General features: G+C 49.0%; 15 protein-coding genes across 15 annotated transcripts; 9 read left to right on the forward strand and 6 right to left on the reverse strand.

The window, feature by feature from the left end:
* Positions 1–1,644: 1,644 nt before the first annotated feature.
* On the reverse strand, positions 1,645–2,175 carry N7508_010616 (gamma-glutamylcyclotransferase family protein; the record flags this gene model as incomplete). Its single annotated transcript, XM_058468676.1, has 1 exon — positions 1,645–2,175. One exon carries the CDS (start codon positions 2,173–2,175, stop codon positions 1,645–1,647), a length of 531 nt encoding a protein of 176 aa, XP_058316522.1.
* A 177-nt stretch (positions 2,176–2,352) lies between these two features.
* N7508_010617 (uncharacterized protein) lies at positions 2,353–2,809 on the forward strand (the record flags this gene model as incomplete). The annotated part of the gene is made up of 2 exons (XM_058468677.1): positions 2,353–2,483; positions 2,515–2,809. 2 exons carry the CDS (start codon positions 2,353–2,355, stop codon positions 2,807–2,809), a joined length of 426 nt encoding a protein of 141 aa, XP_058316523.1.
* A 2,011-nt stretch (positions 2,810–4,820) lies between these two features.
* N7508_010618 (uncharacterized protein) lies at positions 4,821–6,120 on the forward strand (the record flags this gene model as incomplete). The annotated part of the gene is made up of 4 exons (XM_058468678.1): positions 4,821–4,965; positions 5,021–5,220; positions 5,282–5,354; positions 5,408–6,120. 4 exons carry the CDS (start codon positions 4,821–4,823, stop codon positions 6,118–6,120), a joined length of 1,131 nt encoding a protein of 376 aa, XP_058316524.1.
* A 970-nt stretch (positions 6,121–7,090) lies between these two features.
* Positions 7,091–8,394, forward strand: N7508_010619 (wax synthase family protein; the record flags this gene model as incomplete). Its single annotated transcript, XM_058468679.1, has 2 exons — positions 7,091–7,830; positions 7,887–8,394. The coding sequence occupies 2 exons, from the start codon at positions 7,091–7,093 to the stop codon at positions 8,392–8,394; spliced, it is 1,248 nt and encodes a 415-aa protein (XP_058316525.1).
* Positions 8,395–9,092: 698 nt separating this feature from the next.
* Positions 9,093–11,627, reverse strand: N7508_010620 (uncharacterized protein; the record flags this gene model as incomplete). The annotated part of the gene is made up of 6 exons (XM_058468680.1): positions 9,093–9,211; positions 9,263–9,682; positions 9,737–9,858; positions 10,554–10,729; positions 10,784–11,333; positions 11,389–11,627. The coding sequence occupies 6 exons, from the start codon at positions 11,625–11,627 to the stop codon at positions 9,093–9,095; spliced, it is 1,626 nt and encodes a 541-aa protein (XP_058316526.1).
* Positions 11,628–11,996: 369 nt separating this feature from the next.
* On the forward strand, positions 11,997–13,307 carry fip1 (cleavage polyadenylation factor subunit FIP1; the record flags this gene model as incomplete). The annotated part of the gene is made up of 4 exons (XM_058468681.1): positions 11,997–12,149; positions 12,199–12,251; positions 12,298–13,092; position 13,307. Coding segments are annotated over 4 exons (1,002 nt in total).
* Positions 13,308–13,466: 159 nt separating this feature from the next.
* On the forward strand, positions 13,467–14,079 carry N7508_010622 (co-chaperone GroES family protein; the record flags this gene model as incomplete). The annotated part of the gene is made up of 3 exons (XM_058468682.1): positions 13,467–13,469; positions 13,680–13,963; positions 14,055–14,079. 3 exons carry the CDS (start codon positions 13,467–13,469, stop codon positions 14,077–14,079), a joined length of 312 nt encoding a protein of 103 aa, XP_058316528.1.
* A 1,105-nt stretch (positions 14,080–15,184) lies between these two features.
* On the reverse strand, positions 15,185–16,043 carry N7508_010623 (uncharacterized protein; the record flags this gene model as incomplete). The annotated part of the gene is made up of 3 exons (XM_058468683.1): positions 15,185–15,607; positions 15,706–15,948; positions 16,035–16,043. The coding sequence occupies 3 exons, from the start codon at positions 16,041–16,043 to the stop codon at positions 15,185–15,187; spliced, it is 675 nt and encodes a 224-aa protein (XP_058316529.1).
* An 82-nt stretch (positions 16,044–16,125) lies between these two features.
* On the reverse strand, positions 16,126–17,316 carry N7508_010624 (TauD/TfdA dioxygenase family protein; the record flags this gene model as incomplete). Its single annotated transcript, XM_058468684.1, has 1 exon — positions 16,126–17,316. One exon carries the CDS (start codon positions 17,314–17,316, stop codon positions 16,126–16,128), a length of 1,191 nt encoding a protein of 396 aa, XP_058316530.1.
* Positions 17,317–18,108: 792 nt separating this feature from the next.
* Positions 18,109–19,767, reverse strand: N7508_010625 (nucleoporin FG repeat-containing protein; the record flags this gene model as incomplete). Its single annotated transcript, XM_058468685.1, has 3 exons — positions 18,109–19,018; positions 19,069–19,497; positions 19,694–19,767. The coding sequence occupies 3 exons, from the start codon at positions 19,765–19,767 to the stop codon at positions 18,109–18,111; spliced, it is 1,413 nt and encodes a 470-aa protein (XP_058316531.1).
* A 379-nt stretch (positions 19,768–20,146) lies between these two features.
* Positions 20,147–21,700, forward strand: N7508_010626 (uncharacterized protein; the record flags this gene model as incomplete). The annotated part of the gene is made up of 4 exons (XM_058468686.1): positions 20,147–20,343; positions 20,401–20,463; positions 20,515–21,380; positions 21,432–21,700. 4 exons carry the CDS (start codon positions 20,147–20,149, stop codon positions 21,698–21,700), a joined length of 1,395 nt encoding a protein of 464 aa, XP_058316532.1.
* A 219-nt stretch (positions 21,701–21,919) lies between these two features.
* Positions 21,920–22,894, reverse strand: N7508_010627 (haloacid dehalogenase superfamily protein; the record flags this gene model as incomplete). The annotated part of the gene is made up of 3 exons (XM_058468687.1): positions 21,920–22,618; positions 22,671–22,830; positions 22,881–22,894. The coding sequence occupies 3 exons, from the start codon at positions 22,892–22,894 to the stop codon at positions 21,920–21,922; spliced, it is 873 nt and encodes a 290-aa protein (XP_058316533.1).
* Positions 22,895–23,027: 133 nt separating this feature from the next.
* N7508_010628 (uncharacterized protein) lies at positions 23,028–23,978 on the forward strand (the record flags this gene model as incomplete). The annotated part of the gene is made up of 3 exons (XM_058468688.1): positions 23,028–23,129; positions 23,187–23,813; positions 23,877–23,978. The coding sequence occupies 3 exons, from the start codon at positions 23,028–23,030 to the stop codon at positions 23,976–23,978; spliced, it is 831 nt and encodes a 276-aa protein (XP_058316534.1).
* Positions 23,979–24,653: 675 nt separating this feature from the next.
* Positions 24,654–25,043, forward strand: N7508_010629 (uncharacterized protein; the record flags this gene model as incomplete). The annotated part of the gene is made up of 1 exon (XM_058468689.1): positions 24,654–25,043. One exon carries the CDS (start codon positions 24,654–24,656, stop codon positions 25,041–25,043), a length of 390 nt encoding a protein of 129 aa, XP_058316535.1.
* A 608-nt stretch (positions 25,044–25,651) lies between these two features.
* Positions 25,652–25,960, forward strand: N7508_010630 (uncharacterized protein; the record flags this gene model as incomplete). The annotated part of the gene is made up of 1 exon (XM_058468690.1): positions 25,652–25,960. One exon carries the CDS (start codon positions 25,652–25,654, stop codon positions 25,958–25,960), a length of 309 nt encoding a protein of 102 aa, XP_058316536.1.
* Between the last annotated feature and the right edge of the window lie 352 nt (positions 25,961–26,312).

The raw sequence follows: 26,312 nt of genomic DNA on the forward strand, positions 1-26,312 counted from the left end.
CTAATCTGGACCTGGATCGAAAGCTGGATCTGGATAGGGGACTGGAGGGGACTGAGACCGAGGTGAGGCGCGCTTCCGTTCCTCCGAGATTAGGGCGCGATAAGGATCGGACGAACGGGGATTTTGGGGTATCTTCTGTTTCTACATCTTAGGTGGGAGGTTTGATGGTTTGGTTTCAGGGAGGGAAGAGGAGGATTTGGAGGGTTTTGCGTGAGAGTTGCTTGCTTTTTAGGGGTTGTTTGCTGTTGATTTAGTGGTTGGCTTTGTTGGGGTTCTGGTATATGGTGACTGCGGGTTGTTTTGGTGTCTGCCCCGGTACCTATATTGTATATTCAAGATAGGAGTTGCTCAAGGAATTCCTAGCCGTTGCTGTCTTTGGTAATGGACATTTTCGGGGCTTATGTATCTCTTTTGCGGCTGCTATCCATCATTTGGCTCTCAAATAGGCGTTTGATACCAGACGGGAGGAGACATATATTGCTTTATGTTTACCACTCCTCAGGTTCAATTATATTTCAAAGCTGGTCTTTCTCATCCCAAATATCCATTTTATGGACGAATACAAAATGAAGTCAAGGCTATCTATCTCCGGGGCATCACAAACCGAAGAGACACTTATCTTGGTAGAGAGGACAGGCCCGCAAAGATCATCCATCCTGTCATGGTTCAGATTAACCGTGTATAATGCGCAAGTCTAATCGTACCAAGGTTATCAAACTTTCCCAAGCATCTGCGAAGTCTGGCACCAATTCCTTTCCGATTTCAGAAGGCTGGAGCTGTCGTCGATCAAGACTTTGTATATCGCAAAGCGAGATTGTAGTTCATCACCATCCGCCGATTGACAGTCTATCAACGGCACAGCGGATTCAAGTGCGGTACTTGCATACTTTAGGTCGGAACCTTCGAGTACGGATTGCATCATCCACAATTCTCGAATGCTTTCACGAATATAGTTAGACTCTACGAGTTTCCATCATCGACATCCTGGTTTTCTCTATCCGCTTTGAACATCTCAGCCACCTCGGCCATTTTAGCCCGCGTTACTTTGCATTCTTGTCTGAGACTCATGAGAACTGTATTCGAGCCGTCACCCATTGCTGCTCGGACGCACTGTGCGGCGCTGACCAGATGCAGCGTCTTGTTATAGAATCGCGCCTGCTGGCTATATTTATACGCTATACGTTGAGCTTCGGACGAATCTTAATTAGACAACCACTTCGCTTCGCAGCATTATTGGCGCTCCCGGCCCTCCCTCCTTTCGCCTCAGCTCTCTTGGATTGACAATTTTTTTTACAGCATCGTCTGGATATGGGCTGTTCATCGAACGGTTCTCATGTATATCTCCTAGAGTGAGATACCAGCTGCAGCAGATGAGCCAAGCCCACACTCATCGGTTTGGTCATTGGAAACGATCGATTGGGTAGAAGTGGAGTTGAATCGCTCTGAATATTCGCGAGCATTAGGCTTCATGGAGAAATTTACATGAAGGCAACGCCTTCAAACAGAAGCCGGGGCCGAGAATCGTTCTCGAGCTAGGCCATTAGAAAGGAACGAGTCAGGAGGAGGTTCACAAACATGTTGTCTCACGATAACATTGTACTTCTTACTACCGGGAGCCAAGATACATGCCTTTCTTGTCTGCAACTACTTAACATCTGATGAGTCGTCAGCTACCCTCTTCACGCTCCTTAGCCAGGTCCCTAGATCAAAGATGCCGTCACTCAAGTCTTTGATATTGCCGACAAAGTTAAAAACATAACCAAAGCCATCCACAGGCTCATTCCCGTCTGCATATTTGATGCGACACGGATCGGCCCGATAATTGTCCGTTTCATAGCTGGCAAGCCTCTCCCCATGCTCTTCTGTCTCGACATGATAGACAGCCCCATGAACAACGTTTCCTGGGGCATCTAGGAGAGCTGGATACTGGCCCCATAGCTTGCATTCGTAGCCTGTAATGGTGGCGGGTCGAAGTTGTGGCACAGTTTCTAAGCTAAGGACATCGCGGAGCATAGCGGGATCAGACAGGGTGCCGTAGAAGAAATAAGGCCCGGTGGGTGCAACGAATGGATCAGTATGAGGTGGTGGCCTTTCGGGTCGGAAGAAATAGCCAGGCGGAGCAGACCTCAGCTTCATGACGAACGGCGAGACTTTCGAGCTTGGATCTTCAGGCATTGGTGGTGGTGGTGGAGGAGGAGGAGGAGGGGCACAATCAGCGGCATAAGTGGTAAAATTGACAAAGCTACAGATAAGCTGAATGCGACACTAGCGAATGTGAATGGGAAGCCCAAAGGGGGTAAATAACCCCACATCACCCATTACAGGGGTATCTTTACTCGTGTTGTCTTCACGATGGCCTACAATTGGGATGGTGCTCTCACACCCAGCAAAGCCAATGATTGGGGTCTTAGGGAGATGCCTTGTTGGCCGAGTTTCATTGCGCCTGACGGCCCTGGCTTTCCTTTGTTGACCAACGACATGTGGTACGATAACCAAAAACCGGAGGTTACTCAGTATCTTGCGAGCTACTCAGATTCGACGACGCAACGAACTCGAAGATGATGAGATCATTCAGATAATCGAGGATGGCTTTGCAGTCAGCGGCGAGAACACCACACGTCGTCTGACTGAAGATGAAATCAGCGACAATGTTGAACTCATTCACTGCCAGGACTCAACCTGCGAGGAAGAGATTGAGGCCCTGGTGATGAGGACAACGAATATATCTTCATTCCTGGTATTGATCCACCTTTGCCTACTCAGTTTGTACCTCACCGGCCCGCATCTAACACGGATGCCAAGCCAATAGGGGCATCGACGATGACTTACAGTTGGGGTTAAGGTTGAGTCGGGGTCTGAGACAGTCCTCGATCTGCGGGTACGCACATGATGAACTACCTAGGCATCAGCTCCTCCTTATTTCAGCCTCGGTCTTCGCCGTTAATTTAAAGCCGTAGAAAGTGCATAAACTCCTGCGCGCCCGTTTTCTCGTATCAAACATCCAATCACGGCGACCTTCCAAATTTCAGATGATTCCTTGAGCCTCCAAGACAAAGTTGTCTTGATTACGGGTATTTAAACTATGCTCCTATGCAGCAGTCCAAACTCGAACATAATTAGGCGGCGCTTCTGGTATCGGAAAGGCTACTGTGGAACTATGCCTTAAGAACGGCGCTACTGTCGTCGCTGGCGATATCAATTCTCCGCAGGATTTTGAGGAGACAGAAAAAGGAATTTGAATATGACGACAAATATATGCCGGAGCTGAAGGGTATCCTCGCCATTTGGAAGGAATTTGAGCCTGCTTTCTATGACTAAATCGTGAAGCATTCAACAGAATTTCCATACGACCAGAATCGGCTTGATTCACCCGAAGTTTCCTTTGGGTAGCACCTCCGTTGATACCGTCTCAAAGGTGATCTATGAAGCAGAACAGCTGGAAAAAGCTGTCGACCAGTTCGCATTCAAATTGTGAAGTCTCGGAATTAAAAAATTGGAAGTGTAGATTTTCTTGCTGTAACCGTACTTTTCATGCCCCGAAGCTATAAAACTGCCTCGAGCGCTGCACCTCTTGTCGTTTCAAGACCATTAGAAGCCAAATTGCAATAGAACTACTTTCCTCAAACAAGAGAAGTCTCAAAAGCAGCCCCTATTAGGTCATGTGACATTAGGACAGGAAATCCTTCTCGGTGGCCGGTTTTAAGTCTCCTTTTTTACAACGCTCAAGAATGACTGAGGGAACCACAAATATTCAACCCTTTTGGATCTTGAACAGGCTCCATGTCACTAATAATACCTGTCCTCGGTCGTATCACCTCTGCATTGCCTCAGCGCTGTCTACCACGAAGCTCTCTACCGAGCCTTCGGCGAATCACTAGAACTCCATATCAGCAGACGCGCAAGATGTTGGACTCTTATGCGCAACTCGCTGCCTCACGCTCCAATTAGCGCACCAAAAAGCCAGATATCCCCGGGGGATTCGCGATCTACCGCTGTTCTTACAAGGACGAGAGTGCCTGGAGTTGTCTACTCCAACATATCGAGGAAGAGATCAAAAGCAGTCTTGAAGTCAGCGAGATAAAGCATCTTCTACCATATCATCAGCTAATCATCAATGACGATATCTCGAAATTCAACAGAGCTACATCCTATCAGATTCGTGACCACTTCAACGTATGGGTTCAAGAACAACTACCCATGGAGTTAGATCGTGAAAAAGCTGGATTACTATTGCTTCGACTTGGTGGATCGCAAAAGTTTCTGGATAGACCTGAGCAAGAATCTGGAGTCCAAACCAGCATCGCATTCTTACGTATTCTAGGTTGGGCCCCTTTGCAATGTTCCTTCAGGCCCTACTCACAACTCACAGCACGCAATCTTGTAACAAGTTGAGCCAGACTGGCTCTTCTACGGTACTAGACAATTGAGATAAACTAAACTATGACCTAGCTTGCTACCATTTCCAATGATGTAGTCTTCAAATGGGAATTCGATGAAGTACTCGAAGAAGCTAAGAAGGGGTCTCCCCTATCGTGACCTTGGCTGGCTCACTGATAATTCTTCAATCATTGAATGTCGTATATGTTCATCTCCATCTGCTTTCATCGGTCGCGCAGAAGAACAGAGAAAAGCCACCAAAGCTTTCCATGTTACAAGATATCAATCAACCTCCAGTATATAGTATTCTCAATCGAGACAAGCTTGGCTTCGCCTAATTGAGTTTGGTGGATCTTGGCAGAACAGAGCCGCATCTCCCCCACATTCCATTGTTGTTTACTCCTGTCCTCAGTCGAATTTCACCTTCACACCCCAAGAACAAAATGGCCAGTGCGCCTAAAGTTGCTCTCAAAGAGTGTCGCGAGTCACCATCCCAAGTCGTGAAGAAAGCCGAGGCATTGGTCAACCAAATCCGCAAGAGTAAACACTTCATTGTCTTTACTGGTGCCGGTGTCTCCACGTCAGCTGGTAAAAAAACCGCTGAATACGAATACTAGATTTTTGCACTGACTCAGTGATATAGGGATCCCTGACTTCCGCGGCCCTGATGGCAACTGGACCCTAAGAGCCCAGGGTAAACCACGCACAAAGCATGCCAACACCCTCCAGGCTATTCCTACCCTGTCACATATGGCACTGGTTGAATTGCAGAATCGTGGTATCCTGAAACATCTTATTAGCCAGAACTGTGATGGACTTCACAGACGCAGTGGGATTTTGCCCGTAAGCATTTCATCTTATCTCATCATCAGACACTTCTCACAAAGGTGTCTACGTCTTACAGGAGATGATATCCGAATTACACGGGAACAGCAACCGTGAATATTGCAAGGACTGCGATAAGGAGTATATGAGAGGTAAGGCAACCAAAGGTATCACAATGACCTGAAATGTTTCTCACATATGCTAGATTTCCGCGCTGTCTCAACCTACGAAAGGGGTGACCATGACCACCGCACAGGTCGAAAATGCGCCCGCTGTGGTGGAACCCTGTTGGATAGTATTGTCAACTTCGACGAGCAATTACCTGCCCGAGACTTGAACCTCGGGCGAGAAAATGCCCAAATGGCGGATTTGTGTCTTGTCTTGGGATCTTCGTTGACTGTTACCCCGGCGAACGGCATTCCGGAAATTGTTGGGCAGAGGAAGGGTGCTACGCTGGCTATTTGCAATCTACAAGAGACACCTATTGATGGATTGGCTGATATTCGGGTATTCTCCGAAGCTGACATTTTAATGGCAAAAGTTATGGAGAAATTAGGTCTGTCTATTCCTCCGTTTATTTTGAGACGGCGTCTTGTTGTCAATGTGGAGACCCAGTCTGAGGATAGACACCGCATTACGGTTACCGGCGTTGATAGTGATGGGACTCCTGTAACCTTTCTTCAGGCGATTCGACTCGAGGGGAGTAGACGTGTGGCACGGGCGGAACCGTACGTTATTTGCATGCGTGAATCGCTGCAGATGGGTGCACAGTTGAAGTTTGATCTTGAGTTCATGGGTCATTATAACGAGCCGAACCTTGAGCTTGTTCATGAATACAATGGTAGTGAGGAGGTCTTGTACCTCCTGCAATATGATCCGGAGGCTGGGGTGTGGGTTGTTGAAAGACCACAGTCTTGATGAGCCATGCCTTAGGGGATTGAATTCTTGTCGAGCAATCGGTTTCTCATAATAGTCATTGTTCGTACAACAGGGTTCATGATATAGCCTAATAATTTGGTGTTTAAACTGATTGAATCCAGCACTAAAATAAACATTGATGGCAGTGAAGGTAGGAAAGACATTATTCAAAGGAGGTATTGAATATACCTCGTCTACCACTTATAATTGTGACAGATGCTAGTAAATTCTACACCTCTTGCCTTTATATATGTATAATCTAGAGATCAACCCAAAGCACTCGAGAACTCGTAAAAAGGGGGGCCAAAAAATGACAGGATATAGTAGGGTTATTTTATCAATGGTGAGCCTAGCGTTCAATTCTAGTCAAGACTGCATTGCATATGCTTCAAAGTCGGAAGATTACGTGGTAGTACCATATTGAAAATGCCTAGAATCGACAATGTCACCAGTACACAGGCGGTATAATAACTTTCGAGCTGACGGCACACTGCACAAGACTGTGCTGACGCTAGTCTGATATATGGAAACATTCGTATTTACGGTAGTTGATGGATCATTGAGTTGAGATTAGGTCCAATCATGCATGTATCACAAGGTCTTTATCAAAGGTGACTGCAGCTAATTGGCCAGTCTTTAAACTATAAGCAAATCGCGATGCTGACCGCATCGCGTGAATCGGGGCCAAAAACATCGCAGAATCGCACCAAAGAGAGTATTTTCGCACAATTATCTGCCATTTGATTGGTCTACGTTTTTCGAACACAGCGATCTCGATTGCAATGCTAAACTCCACTTTCTATTCTATATGTAAAAGGGGGTGGAGTATAGACAAAAATGTGCGATTCGGTGGAGCCACCCGACGCAGATCCCCGAGCAAGGCTCCTTTTTTTTTTTTTTCACAGGACCGTGCAGAACTCATTACTTATAGTCTGCTGCCTTCCTCAACTTCAGTGCTTACAGTCTAGCCATGAATGAATACCATGCAGGGCAGTTGGGCCTGTGCGCTCTCCAGCTGCTGATCCCCACAATCCTCCTCGCCAGCACAACAAAAGGATCAATTCTTCGCTATCTAGCTATTCCTTGTATGATCTTGGTCTTAAACCAAGACTTACACCCAAAGCCGAACCCAACACCCTTGCATCAGAACTTTGTTGGCTTTTTGTTCATTTCTATCCTTTCAGCCACCAACTTCTTGCTCGTCAACCCCAAGGATAGCAGCGACTTCGTCAATGCCGATGGCACCAAAAAGGGCTTTTTCGCTCGTTTATATGAGGCTATTCGCGTGATGATGCTGACCCGCGCAATCAATACACCTCGCCAAGTCAAGAATGTACCTGGCCCACCAGCCTACTACGCCAAACGTGACCCGAAGATCACCCCTCGAGGTCGCTTCTTGGTTCGCGAAACTTCAATTGCTGTATGGCAGTACCTCACACTGAGCATGTTCGGAAAACTAGCTGCTCAGGAAGCTTTGAGCAAGCCCGTTCCCGTTTCTTTCGAGGTTGACTGGTTCGTCCCTATGGACCAATGGATTGAACGAATTATTTCGAATCTCATCGGATGGTTCGTTGCAGGGCGGATCCTCATCGACCTTAATGCTCGCATTTGTGCAATTCTTTCGGTCGCCTTGGGAACTGATTCTCCTGCCGATGCTCCACCTACTTTTGGAACCATGGCCGTTTCTTACTCTCTGCGGAATTACTGGGGGTTAGTATCTATCTCTCGTCGTGCGCATTGTGGCTTCTCTAACAGTTATCTTATAGAAAGTTCTGGCATCAATTGCTTCGACAGCCTTTCACCTCACTTAGCAACTTCATTGCGCGAGATGTGCTCTGCCTGCCTAGATCATCGCTGATTGAACGATACACCAACGTCTTTATCGTTTTCTTCTTCTCGGGCCTTTTGCATTTCGTTCTCGATGTCGTGGGTTGCATTCCAGCCCAGGAGTCTGGAGCCATGTTCTACTTCCTCTCTTTCGTTTTGGGCTTCATGATCGAGGATGGTGTCAAGGCAATGTGGAAAAGTATGTATCCTCAAGCCAAGGAGTCTGATGGCCCGCCTCCTATCTGGCAAAGAGCTGTTGGATTTGTCTGGACTATGGGGTGGATTGGTGTTATGTCGACCCGCTACTTTGTGCCTATGCAGCGGCCGGAAGCTCAAGGTCTGCTGGTACCATTTAATGTTGCAGACTGGATAGGCCTTCCTGCTTTGGTAGGAATTGTGGGCGTTGGTGCCGCTTTCCTTAAAATTGTCTTTGAGGTTGAGCTATAAAGGCAGTTGTTGTAAACATTCGGGATTTTCTGAATCCTGGTTGAGGATTCAGTCGACATGTGGATAGCTTTCATTGTCTATAGAACGAAGTGGTTGATATAAGTATGCGGGACTGGAAAATTAGACTTCAGTTTAGAACTACTTAACAATTCCTATACGGCTTTTCACGCGCCCACCTGCTGTGAAAAATGGAGCAAAAGCCGAGAGGCCAAGTGAGGGCACAAATATTGCATGAAATGATACACTGACTTCGAAGCCCGCGAAGATTTTATCTAATACGTACTTCATAGCCCTGTCAACAGACCTATAGACCAAAGATTGGCCAGTTAGTTACATTTAGGTTTAGAGAAGACATTGTTATACAAGCATGATTGGACCTCAACCTAAGTCAATGAATCCTAAGTCTTGTCATGCGAGTTAAGGAGGCGCGAGGCTGCCTATCTGCTCTTCCATTGTATATTGATAGATATAATCGAGACAGTATGAGGCTAACGTAATAGTAATGGATAAACCGACATAATTGTAATAAAGAAGCATGGGTTTGGAGTTTGTCTTTACGAAGAATGTCAGCACAAACGATTTGCCCAGATACATTGCGTTTCGAAATCTCCGAGCTTTTCAAAGGCGTAAAATAGACATCTATCAAAAACGCCGTTGCAAAATAAGCGCTCAAATATAAGCATGTCAAACAAAGAAGCTCACTTCCCAAATCGTTGCATGATGGCATCACTAGGTGGAAACTCAGACACCATTGTCGGCGTCCTGGAAAGACGCGGGAGACGGGTACGGTGCTGCGGGTTGTGATCAGAATCTTGGACTATGCAATCATGTCAGCCTTGAATACTATACCCCCGTCTCTAATACATACTGGAGCGCCTATTCCAGCTTGGCCGTGCTGGAGGTAACATCGGCACACTTTTCGGTGTCTTTGTTCTTGCCCTCTTGGAACTGCCGGTGCCACTTCGCTGGTGTCGATGCAACTGCTCACCTCCTTCAGTGTCAACAGGAAACGATTGAGCTTGAAGGTGTCGCGATGCCTGCTTTGGAAGTACTGGCGACATGACAGACCGTGCAACAGAGATAAAAGGAGGAGCATTCATTGACGGAAGCGAGTTAATAGCTTGGGAGACCGTGTCCGAAACACCTGTTTGCATGCGGGACCGCATAGCTCGTGCTTTGAGGAGGTTGTACAGATTTGTCATTTGTGAGAGCTTGTTGTTCTTGTCTCGGTATAGATCATTCAGTTCCTGGTTTTTCTTTTGGAGATCTTCCTGGGCTGATTGCATGCCTGAAAATGACAATTTAGCTTAAGCCGAGCAACATGAGACTTGCCTGTACTGACCAGACAGCTTGTTCTGAAGAGATAAGATCTCTGTGTTGGCATTGTGGATGACGTTGTCCATCTGTGTGTTGAGGTTGGCATACTTCTCTGCGAGTGTCTTTGCCCGGAACTCCTGATAGAAGCTGAAAATAGTTAGCCATAACCACAGGACAGGAAGCAAGAAACCCACGTCTCCTGTGTGCTTTGATATGCCCAAAATCCTAATGCACGACCTGCACATTCCATGATTGTGTTCGGATCCAATCCACTCAGCACGCTCGTCTTGTAATCCTCCGTTGGATTGAGAACAGTCGAAACAGCGTCATCAGGATTCAGAAGCACGGTCTGGCAAGCAGGACAACTCCGATTGCTAGTTGTTGGATGGGAAAGCCCGAGGCTTTCTGCGCAGTCATGGCAGAAAATATGACTAGATTCGTCAGTGCTTCATCAGTTGTCAGAACAGGGATTCCTACGAGCAAGTTGTCACCACGGCTTTTTCTTTCAATTCTGCCCGACATTTCAAAGAATTGCATTTCAAGGAGAAATCCATTATGTCGTCGTTGTGGGGTGCAGTCGCTGAGATGGCAAGAGGTGCAAGTCACTAGATATCCGAATTACAGTTAGTCAACTCCAGGGAACATGATAATATTAAATATTTGATTTCATTTGGTATTTGTCTATTACATCGTGATTTTTTCATATGTGTCTTTGAAGTTAGAAGAAGAAAGTATTTCCTTGTGCATCGCGCCTTGTAGAGGTCATCTTCTCTTCGAATTCTTTCCCAGGCTCATACTCATGCCATAGACTGGCCGGGTATATGTGTTTATTCTTCTCGTACCACCGTCGATCTACGACTTTGGTCTCAGAAAAGTCTTTGTCGGCGCCTTCTAGTTGATCATCACTAGGGTCTGTTGGGTTAACCACTGGAGGCTTGTTGGAGTAATCGAACAGCAAGCCACCAGCGCGCGAAAGACTAGGAATACGATTGGCAATGAAATAATAGAATTCGTAATGCTGCGTCAATGTTAGAGAATGCTCGAATGAAGATAGATTGGCGTATGGACTCACATGCGGAACGATGATATCCCCCTTGACAAGCATCAAGTCGTCGACACTAACTCGTGCCCACTCTCGACGATTGTCCTTCTTTGCCTTTGATGCGCCATTTGCACCGCGCACGCCCAACTCTGCACCGACTTTTCGACAACGGTCCAAAAACAACCAAACGGGGTCGCCTTTCTTCACTTTGACTGATCCTGCAGGTATACTCGTTCCGTCGTAGAACACAAACGGAATCAAGATTTCGGTATTCTTGACAGCTTCTTGCATGGCAAGGAACTCTTTGCGGAGAACGTCGCGGGCCTGCGCTTCAGCTTCCAGAGATGCCTTGGTCAAAGCCTTCGGCGGGGGAGGTGCATTGGGATTTGCTTTCATACGACGAGTCGCGCTATCCTCGGCGGGTGTTTTCGAACCGGACCGTGAGACGCTTGAATCGCGTGGCGTTGCGGCGGATTCTTCCCCAGTATCATCCTGATCGTCGCCGAATGATAGCTTGCTTTTGGCGAGGGCCTTCTTCTTCTTTCTCTTCGGGGGACCGTCACTCTGAGGAGGCGTTGATCTGTTGCGCTGCGGTCAGCTCATGAGAATGGAAATTGGAGTAGTCCTTAACCTACCCGTCAGTCACTTCGCCTGTAGATGGAGTCGCGCTTCTTGAATTACCGGATGCCAGTAGCCCTAGGGACTTGTCATGTGCCTCGCGCTCTTTTTGCTCCAAGACCTCTGCGCGCCGCTTGCGAAAGTCGGAGAGATGGACGAGACCGACAGTTTGCGACTTGAGCATTTCTTCCGCGGAGACGGTCTGGCCCGTGAAGGACCGTGGGGTCGAAGTTTCACTATTTTCTTCTTCTGCCATGGTGTATGATAGCTTGACAGCTGGATTTGGCAACGAAGTTGGAGAAATCAACTTTGTGAAGCTCCGTCATTTGACATCTTTGGAGCTGACACGTGACCTTGAATTTGGCGCATCGATGTTTGACAAGATCATGCGGTTCTAGCCACAATAATTATAGATAGATACCTCAAGTTCTATCCACAATCAAAGCTGAACTCACTCATATCGATTTCACTGTCTCACGGCGTTGCGGTGCTGCATGATAGAGCTGATCAACTCGCATACATCACTGCAAACAAGACAAACCCGGCTCGCGCGCAACTTGAGCTCAATCTCGATCTTCTTTGAGGCAACTTTCTGGGCAATTTGTTAAGATTGAATCCAGAGACAATGGACGAAGAAGAAGACGACTTTTATGACCCCGTGGATGCAGTGCCAGTCACGCAATCGCAGAACCACGCACAAAATGCAGCTCCAGGCCAACCGCAGGAGAGCAATGATATGGACGACGAGGAGGAGATAGAGGTCGAAGAGGACGACGATGTAATGACCGCCTGTCTTCCCGATTACAACCAGTACTAACGCCATCCAGGACGACTTCAACATCATCACAGAGGCACCTGCAGACGCACCAGCGCCAGAAGCGTAAGTTATCATGTCGCGCTCCAGGAAGTCACTAATTTCAAGCTAGCTCTCACCCACGCCACGCAAGCTTACGACAAGAATCACAAAGGCCCGGCTCGGCCGACTCGTCGATGATATCCAAGGCAGGGACTCCATCAGCAACACCCCGATACGAGACCTCAACCCCAGTCATCGGCCAACCGGCTGCAGTAAAACCTCCCTCCGACCAAAAGCCAGGCTCTGCCTACCCAGCCATTCACAGCTCGAACATCGACGTCAACGCGAACCCCATTCACCCGACGACAGGCAAGCCGATCATGTCCACGGACATGGATGCCGATTTCCCGTCCGACGACAAGCCCTGGCGCCGGCCTGGATCAGATCTGTCAGATTACTTTAACTACGGCTTCGACGAGTTTACATGGGCAGGCTATTGTCTCAAGCAGCAAGGTGTTCGACAGGAGGTTGGCAGCCAGAAACGACAGATGGACGATATGCAGGCTTTCATGACTATGGGCATGCCCCCAATGCCTGGTGCACCCCCAGGACCTACTGCTGCTCCCGCTGCCGCTCCGCCTATGTCTGGCATGCCCGGCGGTATGCCAGATATGAACCCCGATATGATGCAGGGTATGTTGGCCAACATGATGGCCCAGGGCCTGGACCCGTCTTCTATGGATCCAATGGCTTTCATGCAGCATGCGCAGGCCATGGTTCCCGGTGGTGGACAGCCGAGCCAACCTGGCTTCGGTGGTCAACCCCAAGGACAAGGCTTTGGTCAAGGTGGTCAGGGTCAACTGGGCTATGGTGGATACGATCAACGCGGTGGCTACGGGGGACGAGGACGGGGGCGCAGGTGGTAGTCTTGATCTGAGTCTGCTTTTTCATGACGGTAGCTTTGGTTGACCTTTGAGGATCGGATATTGCGGCGTTTGATGCATACAAGGGAATCAGTAACAATGAAAAATGACAATTGTCCAGCCTATGTTAGCTTTGAGAGTAACCAAATTGCAGTGTAAATTGAAGACCTGTAAAGTACCTAAAGGATAAACAATGTAAGAAAAACCAAAGTGAAGAGTATACGGAGCCGGTAACCCGACCCTCGGGAGTAGCTCAAGTCTTGGCATTCTGGAAATTTCTCCAGTCAGATCTTCTCTCCCCGGACGAGTTCCATCCTCTTCCCTTCTCCATCCACCTCAACTCCGATCACTTCAGGAAATCCAATCATCCTTCACAATGGTACGTCTAACATCCAAAATCACCTCTGCCACTCATCTACACTCCTCGAAACCCCCAAAGGCCCCAAAGCAAACAAGCTGGACTCCCTTCCACGCCGAACTTTTCTCCCAAGCCGAACCACCCGACACCCATCACGCGCATGCGCAATGCGCTGGACCACATCAATCACTCATTCACTGCAATAAACACACATACTAACCAATCTTCCAGTCTGTCCTCCGCAACATTAAGAGCCTCGCCCCCCTTCTGGACCGCGTCCTGGTCCAGCGCATCAAGCCCGAGGCCAAGACCGCCTCCGGCATCTTCCTCCCCGAGGCCGCCGTCAAGGAGCAGAATGAGGCCCAGGTCCTCGCTGTTGGCCCCGGTCTCCTCGACAAGGACGGCAAGCGTCTCCCCATGGGCGTCGCTGCCGGTGACAAGGTCCTCATTCCCCAGTTCGGTGGCAATGCCATCAAGGTTGGTGAGGAGGAGTACACTCTCTTCCGTGACCACGAGTACGTTCTATCCCTGTATCCCTTTGCCTGCATGTGTCCATGGAATAGGCAGTTGCTTCTTTATCTTGTGATTGACTGACACCCTTTTTAGCATCCTCGCCAAGATCCGCGATTAAACGCTTTACTCACGTATCTATTGACTCGATACCTCACTCGTGCCATGCAATTTCCCACCTGTCGACTGTCTAATTGATTCATCGCACTGCTCTACTGTAAAATGTGGACACGTGGATGGTTGATTATGACTCGGCGTGTATTATACCAAGACGTGACGGCACGAGCTCGACCATTCCAAAACATACAAAAAAAGATACCATAACAACTTGGAAGCCGTGATGTGGATGCGAATCGTGATGATATGTCATTTGTCGTCTGATTTTGTATCTTGGTTCTGGTGCCCTTTTTCCTACTTTGCATACATGAGTTTTTGAAGCGCTGGATTGGCCTAGGGTCTTGCATGTCTTTGTCCCAATGTACTTTTAAATTTAAACTGCGACTTTCCTGTTTGGTTGTCGATAATTGCAGACATGATCATCTCCTCTCGAATCTACTCGCCCATTTGTACACAAGGGATATGAGTCTTTTGATGACCGCAGTTACTCCGTAGACGCTATAGTTTGCCCAATCCGAACGGGACCACCTGCTAAAAGAAGAGGTGAGCATTCCGATCTATTAAACCACCTCTAGGACCTGCACAGCGCTAATGATGGACACAAGATGCAACTGGCCCGGAGCGACGAAAAAGAAAGTGGAATGGCAAAGATCTGCGAATTGGAATGCCCTAACCGTGAAATAAGCGGCGAGCTTAACCGCACCCGTATGTATCTAGAGGACTCTCTCAGCGAAAAGAACGAGATGTAGGCAGAAATCCTTCGGCTTCAAGACGAACTTGGCGGTATATCATCTTGAGCCAGTCACCTGGAAGACGAGTTGGTTCGTGTCACAAGGGGGATACGGGAGGCAATGCAGGCGTTGCAGGTCCATCAGACGCAGGAGGGAAGCGCGGCAAAACACGGCGATAGACAAGATGAGCCAATTTTCAAGGACTTCAGGGGTAGAGGCTCATTGTCATAAGGAAACATCACTGGCAGACTCGCTTGCATGCGCTACTCACTTACCGAATACGTTAGATATTGAAGACAAGAAACAATGATTCTATGGAGCGTATGGAGCGAGCAGTTTGATCATACAACCCAGGCCAACAGATGGCTGAATTGAGCACTAGTGGCCATCGGAAAGAACTCCCCGGATCAATTCCTCCAGATCAGCATCCGTCTTCAACGATATGCCGAGTAATGTATTGTCCACCTCCTGGAACTCTCCTCCGTACCCCTTCCCAAAGACTGAGCGGCAAAAGAATCCCATTGAGGCTGTCAGATCGTTCATCCCGTTGGCGTATTTGTCCCGCGCCATGTTCTCCATGTCGGCCGTGCTCACATCTGTTGGCGTCCATTTGCGATCCGATGTAACCTTCTGGGCAATGGCCAGCATCCTTTGCTGGGTGGTGACGAGGTCTTGAATAAATACAGATCTATTTCGCGTCTCCTTCAAGTGACGCAGGACCTTCACCACGGCCCGGCCGATCGTGGCCAAGGTGGTTGTACTGAACGGACGGGCCCCACCGTCGTAAATCCTCCGTTGAGGCTGAAAAAGAAGCCGTAGGCCAGACTCCAGTCAAGGAAAGGCCCGTTGCGAATTAAAGTATATGTGAAATAGGGATAGTCCCGAGCCTGTTGCTAGACGACCTCGTGTATCGCGAGCTTGGAGTGGTAGACAGGCAAACTGGCCGCCTTGGGATTGCTAATGTTCGCACAGAACTCGGAGGGAAGGAACCTCCTCACTCCAGCTTTCACTGAGGCCTCAATCAGCGAGATCTGTGTCTCCATGGCACTGGTTATCAGGACCGAGACCACGGCATCCTGGCCGGTCAGAGCCGCTGTCAGGTCTGGGACCGAGATGTGATCCACACAATATGTGTTGTCTCCCTTATCACTCAGTCATAGTCTATACTGGATAGGCCTAGCAGAGGTCTAGATAGGTCCGTTTCCAGCAATTGTGGTTTTTGGCGCACTCTGCTCATACTTGTGTGTAGGAATAAGATTAACCGCTAAGCCAACTCCATGAATCGAACCAATAATACCAACACCCCGAAAAGCCCATGCTTAATCATTATAATTCGACTGCCTCGACCCATCCTTATTAACAACTGGCAATCCATAAAGCGCATTCAACTCATCCTCCTGAGACTTCCCAGATTCCTCAAGAACAGGCCTCTCAGCATGACAAGCAACCCGGACAGCATGACGGCGGTGCGGAGTGAAACCATACGAAGCACTATGATTCGTAGACCGATTATCCCAAATCGCAACATCATCCTCGCCCCACGAGAATCGAGCATGCATTTCTTGCGTGGTGGCAATGACATCGGTGAGGTATTTGATAATGATATCGCTCTCCGCAGACGGTATCCCAATAATCTTCGTCACAAAGCCGGGGTTAAAGAACAGTCCGTTCCAGCCCGTTACCGGGTTCGTTCGAATCAGGGGATGTTCGGTTGTAACCGGATCCCGACGAACTGGGCGGCCGAGAGCCTTGGAATCATTTGCTTGCATGTTTGCCGAATGCAGAGCTGTCAGGCCCTTGAGGTAGGTTTGCATGTGAGATGAGAGGACGTCGTAGGCTGCGTATTGGCTTGACCAGAGGGTATCGCCGCCTCCGCCGCGTGGGGGGCCGGTGAGGAGTTTGAGGGATGTATAAGATGGAGGCTGGAGTTCGTAGGTGACGTCTGAATGCCAGAGGAAGCTTGGTGTGAAGAGGGCGCGGTTGTCCCCTGAGTTATCGCCTGTGTAGACGACGTGGACGTCTTCTAGACCTGGTTTGCGTGGGACTGAGGTTGTGGCGTGTTTATGTAGTTTTCCTAGGTAGCGGCCTAGATCGCGCTGGGCGTTGATGTCAAAGTTCTTTTGGTTTCGGAAGAAGACGACGCCTCTGTATGCGATTAGGCGAGCTAGATCGTCTCGCTGGGCGTTGTCCAGTTTTGAGAGGTCTACTCCTTGGACTTCTGTGCCGATTTTGGGGTTGTGGTCGAAGACGCCTGTGGCGTCTCGGAGGAGATTGCGGAATTTGGGATCTCCTCGCAGGCCTTTGTCTTCGTAGGGTGTTTCCTCTAGGGCTGGCCAGTGGACGTCTGGGAATCTTGGAAGGAAGTCTTCGTATGCATAGTTGTCGTGGGTTTTGACTTGTGTGCGGCCGGGCTGGTATCCGAATTTGTTGTCGGCCAGGTCCTTCTTCGGGGCCTTCACTGTGAAGTGTGTTGTTGGGGCGACAACGGGCTCAATGAGAGATGGCGCCATTGTGAAGTTCTATACAGGTGTAGGATAATGCAATGTATAGATGTGTGAAGGTATACAATGGAGTCTAAAACAAGGTTTGAATAGTTCCAAGAAGAAGAGCAATGGTTAACATTTATATAGATCCACGATGACTCAAGGCAAGCAATTGCGCCATCCTGCTACACAATCACCCAAGGGCAAATGGGGAATCGTCGAGATCACGAATTCCTCTCTTTTGGAAATGACGAAAGACCCGCTTCCCCGGAATTCAGAATCACGCCATTGCGCTGACGTTGAAGGCGAGATTTGCCATCATCCTCGAATAGGGAATTGAAGAATATCAATTTGATACATCAAACATATTTCACCGCCGTTTCATCCCTGAGTCCTAAAATAGCGGTATGGCAGACGCGTGGACGTTGATCTCAGGGGAGGTCAAGATTAGCAGTTCGGGGGAGATCACGCTAAGGAGGCGATCACGCAAGAGCCCGCCACTCTTGCGTTGGTCATCCCCGCCTCCACTCCAGTTTGTCATCCATTCGATTACCTACTCCATACCTCACATTAGGGTTGCAGGGGTTACAAGGAAGAATTTGAGTGGAATGATCTCGGCAAGTCGCATGAAATTATCAGATCATGCAGGAGTACGCAGCCGGAGATCGATAACAAACCCGGACTATTCTCGGACTCCGGCTTACTCTATTCCCTACACTCCACTCCAGTAGATACCGTTTCAGATGTCAAGATTGTCATGTTTCCCATGCTGATAACCAGCTGCCATTAGTGTACAAATCAAACGCTATGCTCCAATCATCACAGGTTGAGTCGGCCATCTCCGAGTGTCCCCATTGAAATGTCCTGCACCTGTTCCGAAACTGTACTGAGACGACCTGCGACGCCCATGATACCGGCCTCGACATCCCCGAGGACTGCTGCGAGCTCATACACTGTGGACTTGGGCACTGTAGAGCCGGGTCCGTCGCGAGACTTGGAGCTGACAAAGTCGTTGATCTGGCGGTTGAGGGTGGCCTCGACGCCGTGGAGGTGGTCTTCGATTTCCTTGAGGTTTCCGGTGTACCGGGACAGCACGGCTCCCATTTCATCCGAGCGGTGTGAGAAGTAGTCGACCAGGTTGACGGGGACGCCGTTGACCGTAGTTGCGGACGGGTCTCCCTCCACGTCGTCGGGAAGGGCGAGGGTGTTCTTGCGAGTGGAGCGGATCTCAGGCGCTTTTTGGTCCTGTACTGACCACCATCCACCGCCGTTCGACTGGTATTGCAGGGGCAGCTTCAGTGTGTCGATAGCCCGGAATGCAACCTGTGCCTCGGCCGCATCGCGAGAAACAAGACTGCGGAGTCCGTCAATGTCACGGGCGTCGTTTTCCAGTGCGTTTTGCATCGTTTCTAATTTTCCTTGCACAAATTCAACATCGTTGGGGATAAGAGAGCCCTGGTTTTCAATCGTAGGGAGCAGATCCGAGACCTCGTTACAGTACTTTATCTGAGTAAGAATGTGGTTGTCGATTGCCTCGATCTCGGAGCGAATCTCATCGGCGCAGCTCTCGAACTTCGTAGTGGGTAGCAGGTTGGTAAGGTCGACCTTGACGCCTTGGACAACCGTGTTGTTGTTTTGCTGTAAAGGCTGCGTTCCCTGTGTTGTGCCAGTATTGAAGACCGAGAGACTGGGTTTTTGGGATTGCTGTTGGTTGTTTTGAGTACCACCACTGCACCTCGTTAGAATGAGCTCAACAGACCAAACACATCTTCCACTTACAGCGTTGAGCCACCCAGTCCGCCACCGAGTCCAAGTCCACCACCTAGGCCACCGCCACCGAGTCCACCACCGAGTCCACCACCGAACGGCGACTTGCCAGTCTGAAGAGTGGAGTTCGTGTTACCACCAGCAGTGACGCTGCTCCCGAAAAGACTAGACCCAGTTCCGCTCTGAGTCGTGTTGGTGCCAGCGCCAGCGCCCGCTCCAAGAGTTCCACCAAACAACCCGCCTGACGCAGGCTGCGTGGTAGCTGTGTTTCCGAAAAGACCACCGCTAGGCGCAGGGGCACCAGCGTTCTGCGCAGCCTGAGAGGCCGCAGCTCCGAACATGCTGCCAGCGGGCTTTGGCGTCGTCGAGGTATTTACGAAGAGACCGCCGGTGGTATTTGTCGTGCCAGAAGCAGGCGTGGTTGTGCTTTGTGTATTGCCGCTGAGGAGATTTGCGGTTAGCTTTTTTTTTTTCGGTGAGATCAAAAATTGGCTCCGCTGTAGCGAGCTAGGAGACGCGACTAGTCGCTGGGAGAGATGGAATGACAATCGATCGAATGGATCAGAGCAAGGGGTTGGCATCCAGTCTGATACGTTGCCCAGCATGCGGTCAGCGAAAGAAATTTGGGTGCACGTACAATAAGGAACTGGTGCCGCCAGTACTTATGGACAGGCCGCCTGAAGCAGGTGCGGATGTCTTTGGGGCAAACATCTTGAATGGGTGGCAATAACAATAGACAATAGCTGTCAATACTTTGCGTCGCAATTGTCGCGATTTGCGGGAAGCTTCTCGGCATACGGTTTTTCCGGTCCGGGCATATAAGTCACCGCGGCATCAATGATCAATTCGTATGGGAGACGACATTCTGGTTATTTCTGCTATTGGCTTGCAACACAGTGCTCGAATGTGATCTCGTAATTATAGAAGTTCCGGTGTCGACCAGATCCAAATCTGGCCTGGCGTACTTGCTCTGATATCTCGTGCGGAGAACAAAGACACAATTTACATGTATCGTTGAGCTTGAAACTTCCAAAAAATCACTGAGAAGAATACTTGAGAGTGTATTCACCTTTTGAAGGGGCTACTCGCCATGGTCAGCCAAGATGCCAACCCGTGGACGCCAGTCTGCGTAGCATCGACAGAGCCTCAACTTGAGAAAGAGCTATCCCCAGGCTCTTCCCCACGATTTTCCCGGGGTTCATCTATTTCGATAAAAAGTGAGCATGACGAAGACAATAAGCTACCTAGCTTGTGTCCTTCCCGCAACTTTTTCAAAAGCGCAGAATGGTAAGCACCAAGCTAAGTTGTATAAATATGTCAGGACTGACACTCATGTTCAAATAGGACGCCGGATGGCACCACATTGTTGACAGACTCAGCAGACCACTGTATCAGAACATACGTCCTGTGAGCCTACATACCATCCTCGCCTCGACCAAACGACTAACAAAGCAACAGACCACCAGACCTATTAGAAACAAAACAACTTCATAGCCTATCACCTTACTCAACCCTCCCTTCAGCAGAACCAACCTACTCCACAGCTATCTACCCATTCTACAACCTATCAGACCCCTCAACAACCCTATACCTATCCTCAGTCCGCGACCATCCAATCCGCCTCTCATCAGCCCTAGCACCAACAAACATGGCAAGCTACTCATTGATAAACCCAATGACAGAAGCATACATAACCCCCCACTCAATGATCTACCCATCAACCCTAGGCGGAACCCAATTTCTCACAGGCTCAGACAGTCTAATATCCCTCTTCGACATATCAAGACCAGGAAACCAAGGCCCCATCACATCAATCCCAACAATACCCAGCAAACGCAAGCAAATCGTCGGTGGCGGCGTCGGTATGAAGGGCATTGTTTCAGCGTTGGCGCTTAATCCCAGTGGAGATGGTGTCCTCGCTGCGGGTACTTTTACCAGAAATATCGGGCTTTACAGCTCGAATGGCTCTGGTGAATCGCTGGGGACATTCAGTATCGCGAAAACAGATGCGAATCGTGATATTGGTGGGAGAGGTATTACGCAACTTGTTTGGAGTCCTTGTGGTCGGTATTTGTATATCGCTGAGCGCAAGAGTGATGGTGTGCTTGTTTATGATATTCGGGTTCTGGGTCAGATGCTTGGTCATCTGCGTGGCCGTAAGGCACTCACGAACCAGCGCTTGAAGATTGACGTTGTTCCTTCTGGTCCTGATGGTTCTCATGAGGTCTGGGCAGGGGGAACGGATGGGCTTATGAGGGTTTGGAGGGATCCTATCTTCTCGGCTGGGGGGAAGGATCCTGATTGGGAGTTTAGGGTTCATGATGGTATGTTCTTTTGCGTTCTTGAGATTGTTGTTTCATGCTGATGTTTTATAGATGCTGTGACCAGTGCTGTTCTTCACCCTATGGGTAGTGTTGTTGCCACTTGTTCTGGGCAACGGCATTATGATCAGGATGATTCGTCTGATGATTCGTCCGAAGGTGAAGATAGTCTGGTTACGGAAGCTCGGAGGGTTGACAATAGCCTCAAGATTTGGTCCATGCCGTTCTTAAACCCGGATTCTGAGATTCATCATGAATTGGACAATAGGGAGTATCCCGAGGAGCGAGAACCTAGTTATCAAGACGAGAGCCATGAGGCCTAGCTAGTAAGAATAGACATGGACTTTTGAATATGGAGCTGGGCTCCTCTGAGATCTATTGAAGGCCCTGAAATATTCCAATAAGCAGCAAAGTGGGAAGAAACTGAATGTAGCCATTGAGCTGTGAGAATGTCTTGTCGTTTCAAATATTTCCGAGTCAATAAATAAATATAATCTAAATAATCTTGATTTGAACATCTAAACCAACATCTTCATAAGCACTCAAGGAATCCGAATCCCATACTTCTCATACGGGAAATCCTCCAGCGTCGCATACAACTGACCAAACCCATCCCCAATAGTCCCAGGCTTTCCAGCACCTTGCAAACGCCAAGCCTGAAGTTGCTCAGCCTCCTTCTCAGCATCAAACTTGTCCGCCTCCTTATGGGAGCCAGTCGCACCAGCAAGAACCTCCTCCTCACGACCCTTGAACGCACCCAGGAGACCAGGGTGGGGACACCAGACAACCTGCATACCAGCCCGACGACCAGCCTCAACGCCCGGAACGGCATCTTCAAAAACGAGACACTCCTCTGGCTTGATCTCAATCTTACCCTGCTGACGCAGTTCGGCGTTGATAGTCTCCAACGCAAGCAGGTAGATATCAGGCAGGGGCTTGCCACGGCCATTGCCGATGCGCGGGTCATCGCCGAGAACCTTGTTTGCATCTGGGAAGACGGACATTAGGTCGGTTTGGTGGTCGGTTTTCAGTTTATAATTGCCGCTGTGGGATGATGTTGCCAGTGCGATGTACACTGGTTCAGAGGTTGACTTTGTTGAGGCTAGGTTGTTGAGAAGCGTGCGTACACCTGGCAGAGGCTGCGATCTGGGGAAGTATTTCCGCTGCAGGGCAGAGCGCTCTTCATTCAGTTGCTCCTCTGAGATGGGGAGTTTGGCGAAGTCGTGGAAGATCTTGCCGGCCTGTTGGTGGTCTTAGTACCGGTGTATATATTGGTAGGCAAATTAGACAGACCTCGGGCGCAGGACGACCCTGCATCTGGGCCTTGATAGACCAGGGCAGCAATGGCCTGCCGTACTTCTGGAGGATCTCGTTCGTGATTACGGTGTACAGGTCCTCTGAGTCAATCAAGAGGCCGTCCATGTCGAAGAGACATGCTCGGATGCGGGGAAGGCTGTTTGCTATGTCAATTGATAGCACACATGTGCACGGGAGGTCACTCACTTATTTGAAGCCATTGCTAAACTGTTTATTCAAAGCTGGAGAATTCGAGTGGGATGTTGACAGGCGATAAGACGCGGGGAATTCGTTATCAGTCCCGTGATTAGCCCTTGGCAGCAACCGGTGAGAGCCTCAACTTTTCCTCACATCATGCCTGACTCCAACCCCGAGCGCAGTGCCCCGGTCGATGCCGATGACAGTGGTGATGAGGATGTCTTTCATGATGCCCACTTCCCCGCTGAGGAGGAAGCCGTGAGTTTGACGAATTTCACGACCGGAGATCCACACTAATTGCAATTGTCACAACAGCAACTCCTGAAAGAATCCCAAGAAATCAAGACCGAAGCAAATCAGCTATTCCTCGCGAAAAGCTATGACCAAGCTATTTCCTGCTATGACCGAGCGCTCGCCTCATGCCCAAGTTACCTCGACTACGATGTCGCCGTGCTGCACAGCAATATCGCAGCCTGCTATCTGAAACTGGAGGACTGGAAAGCAGCGGTAGACTCGGCAACTGTCTCAATTGACCGCCTGGACAAGGTCATTCCGCCGACTGCGCAGACCAAGGACGATTCAACGGGAAAGACAGCCTCCGACTCCGACGGAAAGGACACAGATGACGTGGTAGAAATATCGGGAGATGACGAAGAGGCCGAGGAGAAGGAACTACAACATTTGAAAGACCAGGACGAGAAGAGAAGCAATGTGATGCGGATCGGTGCCAAGTCCCTTATGCGACGCGCAAAGGCAAAGTCCCAGATCGGTGGCTGGGGCAGCTTGCAAGGTGCTGCTGAAGATTATCAGACGCTTTCTGCTATGGATAATCTGCCAGCTGACGACAAGCGGATTGTACAGCGCGCTCTGCGGGAGTTACCGGAGCAGATCAAACAGGCGCGGGAAAAGGAGATGGGTGATATGATGGGGAAGCTGAAGGATGTGAGTATAGCGATACCAATGACCCTTGATTTCAAGTCCAGGGGAATTGCTAACTTTTCAAAGCTCGGCAATGGCATCTTGAAGCCATTTGGCCTGTCTACCGAGAACTTCAACTTTGTTCAAGACCCCAAGACCGGTGGTTACAACATGAACTTCCAATCTTGAACTGCTACTGACAATCTCCCTGCCAAAATGAGACATGAGGAATCTCTTTCTACGGAAATCTTGCATACATGGCAATATGCCTAAAGGCGTTTTGACTTTTGTACATCTTGCAATCTCACTTGATAAGAAGTTATGTTCTAAACCTTGTCAAGCTTTCACGGCAAGACGCAGCCAATCCTTGGTAACAGAAGCAAAGATCCGCAACACGAATCAATATCAAAAAGAGCTTATATCGTACAAACGTATTTCTCGGCTCTCTCAAGATTAAAACTGCAAGGTACAAAGAAAGGTGAATTCAAGTTTGAACTCAAGTTGTACTACATTTTACTTGATGGTCGCACTGCGTTCTCCAGCCTTAGCAATAGAACATCCGAGGATAGGGCATGCTCTGTGCAATACAATGGCATTACTATACCCAAGAAACTATAATTTTGTGAATTGTACGGGATAATCTTCAATATATTTTGGGAAAGACGGGCAAAACGTACTTTGTCAAGCATTTGAGAAGTTCATAGTTCATAAAAGGTACTGGGAATGTGAGGATATGTTTTCGCTGACTCGGGATTATATCATGCAGGACCAACCTAAGCGCTAGGATCTCAAATAAACACACACATCTCCCATCGATCCCAGTCTCCCTCATTACAACCATCCCAGCAGCCAAGAAAAGCAAATATGCTCTTTAACGTCTTCACAACCGAGACCCTCGGCATCAGAAACCACATAGCAATCTACATCGAAACAGACCCAACCACGGACAGCGGCTGGCTACACCACGTTACAGGAACAATCCTCAACGGCATGGAATACACACCCCGACCAACCCGCAACCCAAAGGAGCTACCAGAATACGTTCTCGACTCGCAAAAGCGGATCGCCACGATCAACGAGGAAGATCTAGGACAATTCCGTGAGGAGTGTTGCTTAGCTGTCCCGCCCCCACGTCCTCAGGTTACACTTGGTGGGAAGCGGTTGTATCCTGATATACCGCTTTATCGATGTGGACATTGGCTTAAGGATATTGAGGAGTTGGCGTTTGAGAGGGGCATTTTCAAGAGGATTTGAGGAGCTTGCTACTAAAGGGTTTCTGTTCTTGCTGTTGTTGTTTTTTTTGTGGTTGTATGGCTAGGTTTCACAGAATAGCCCATCGCTCGCCCATTCACCAATTTCATTACTTTCTTAGTCTACGCATGACGGCACTGGCGTTTATCATGTCCGCGGCAGCCATCGTACTAAATGGCAAGCACGACTCGCGAGCCCACCCGGCTGCCATTTTGTTTTTATGTTATGTCCTCTACAGGGTCCTCGATCTTGCTCTTGACAGGCTTCATAGATTGCTGCCAGTCCGTGGCGTTAGTAGCTCTGGTTGCCCCTTTCAGGAAATCTGCACCAAAATGTGCCAGCTCGACCGCCCCTAGCGGTGTACTGTATTCTTCGCCACATCAATGGAGCAGGTGGACTATTTCTGACAACGATAATCCCCACAAAGTGGTCGATGCTAAATCCTGTGGTGCACATTACCTGGGAGGTATGACCATGCTCTTCCGCTAGCTTTTTTACTGCTCATATTCTACTATCTAGGTAGTCTTTCTTGGTTTGCTACACTAGCAGTGCAAACTTCTACCTGCACAGACGGGGGCCCGCGAAAAGTAGTGACAGCCCCGAGACTTTTCATGGCCCCCTGGACCTTCTTAGCATTGATGCTCGCTGGCCGTCTTATGCTCGACCTACACTTGCATACCATGTTCCACGACCGCCCTGACTTTCATTGGGCGCGCAAAGGAGTACTTTTCAGCACTAAGAGTCTACTCGCATTCGATGCTTGGATGTTGTTAATTGAGCAGATGGGAGTGCTATTCGTCACATTCATCAAGCCGATCACCGTCGTCATTTTACATGTGTTCGATGTTCAGGTATTCCTTCTACCGGCTTCTTATGCCATTGCATTTGATGAGATCAAGGCCATTATGTTTACGCATTGACAATTTTAGAGTGATCTGACCAGGTTAGGTCCGAGCTCTGCTTGTGGGGCTGGAATGATTTTGATGGCTGTCAAATGGTTCGCATTGTTTCTTTGTCTTTATTTCATTGTGCGCGTTGTCCATATGGGGGCACACAATTCTACAATTCGGTAGGTTAGATAGTGGGTTAATGTTATTCGCTAGGTGATGGTAGGACAATGAAATGGAATATGACGTCAGAACAAATTTTACTTTCAGTAAATTGTTGTTTTGTAAAGTGCCCCGAGGCTGAAAGCGGGTCAAGATACCGAGTGGACAGGTCACGAAAAGGGGAAAAGGGGCAGTCTATGCCAGAAAGAGCAAAAAGAGACAA

This window comes from Penicillium antarcticum (genome assembly GCF_028974205.1).
Source record: "Penicillium antarcticum strain IBT 31339 chromosome Unknown utg000009l_segment0_segment0, whole genome shotgun sequence".
NCBI lineage: Eukaryota > Fungi > Ascomycota > Eurotiomycetes > Eurotiales > Aspergillaceae > Penicillium > Penicillium antarcticum.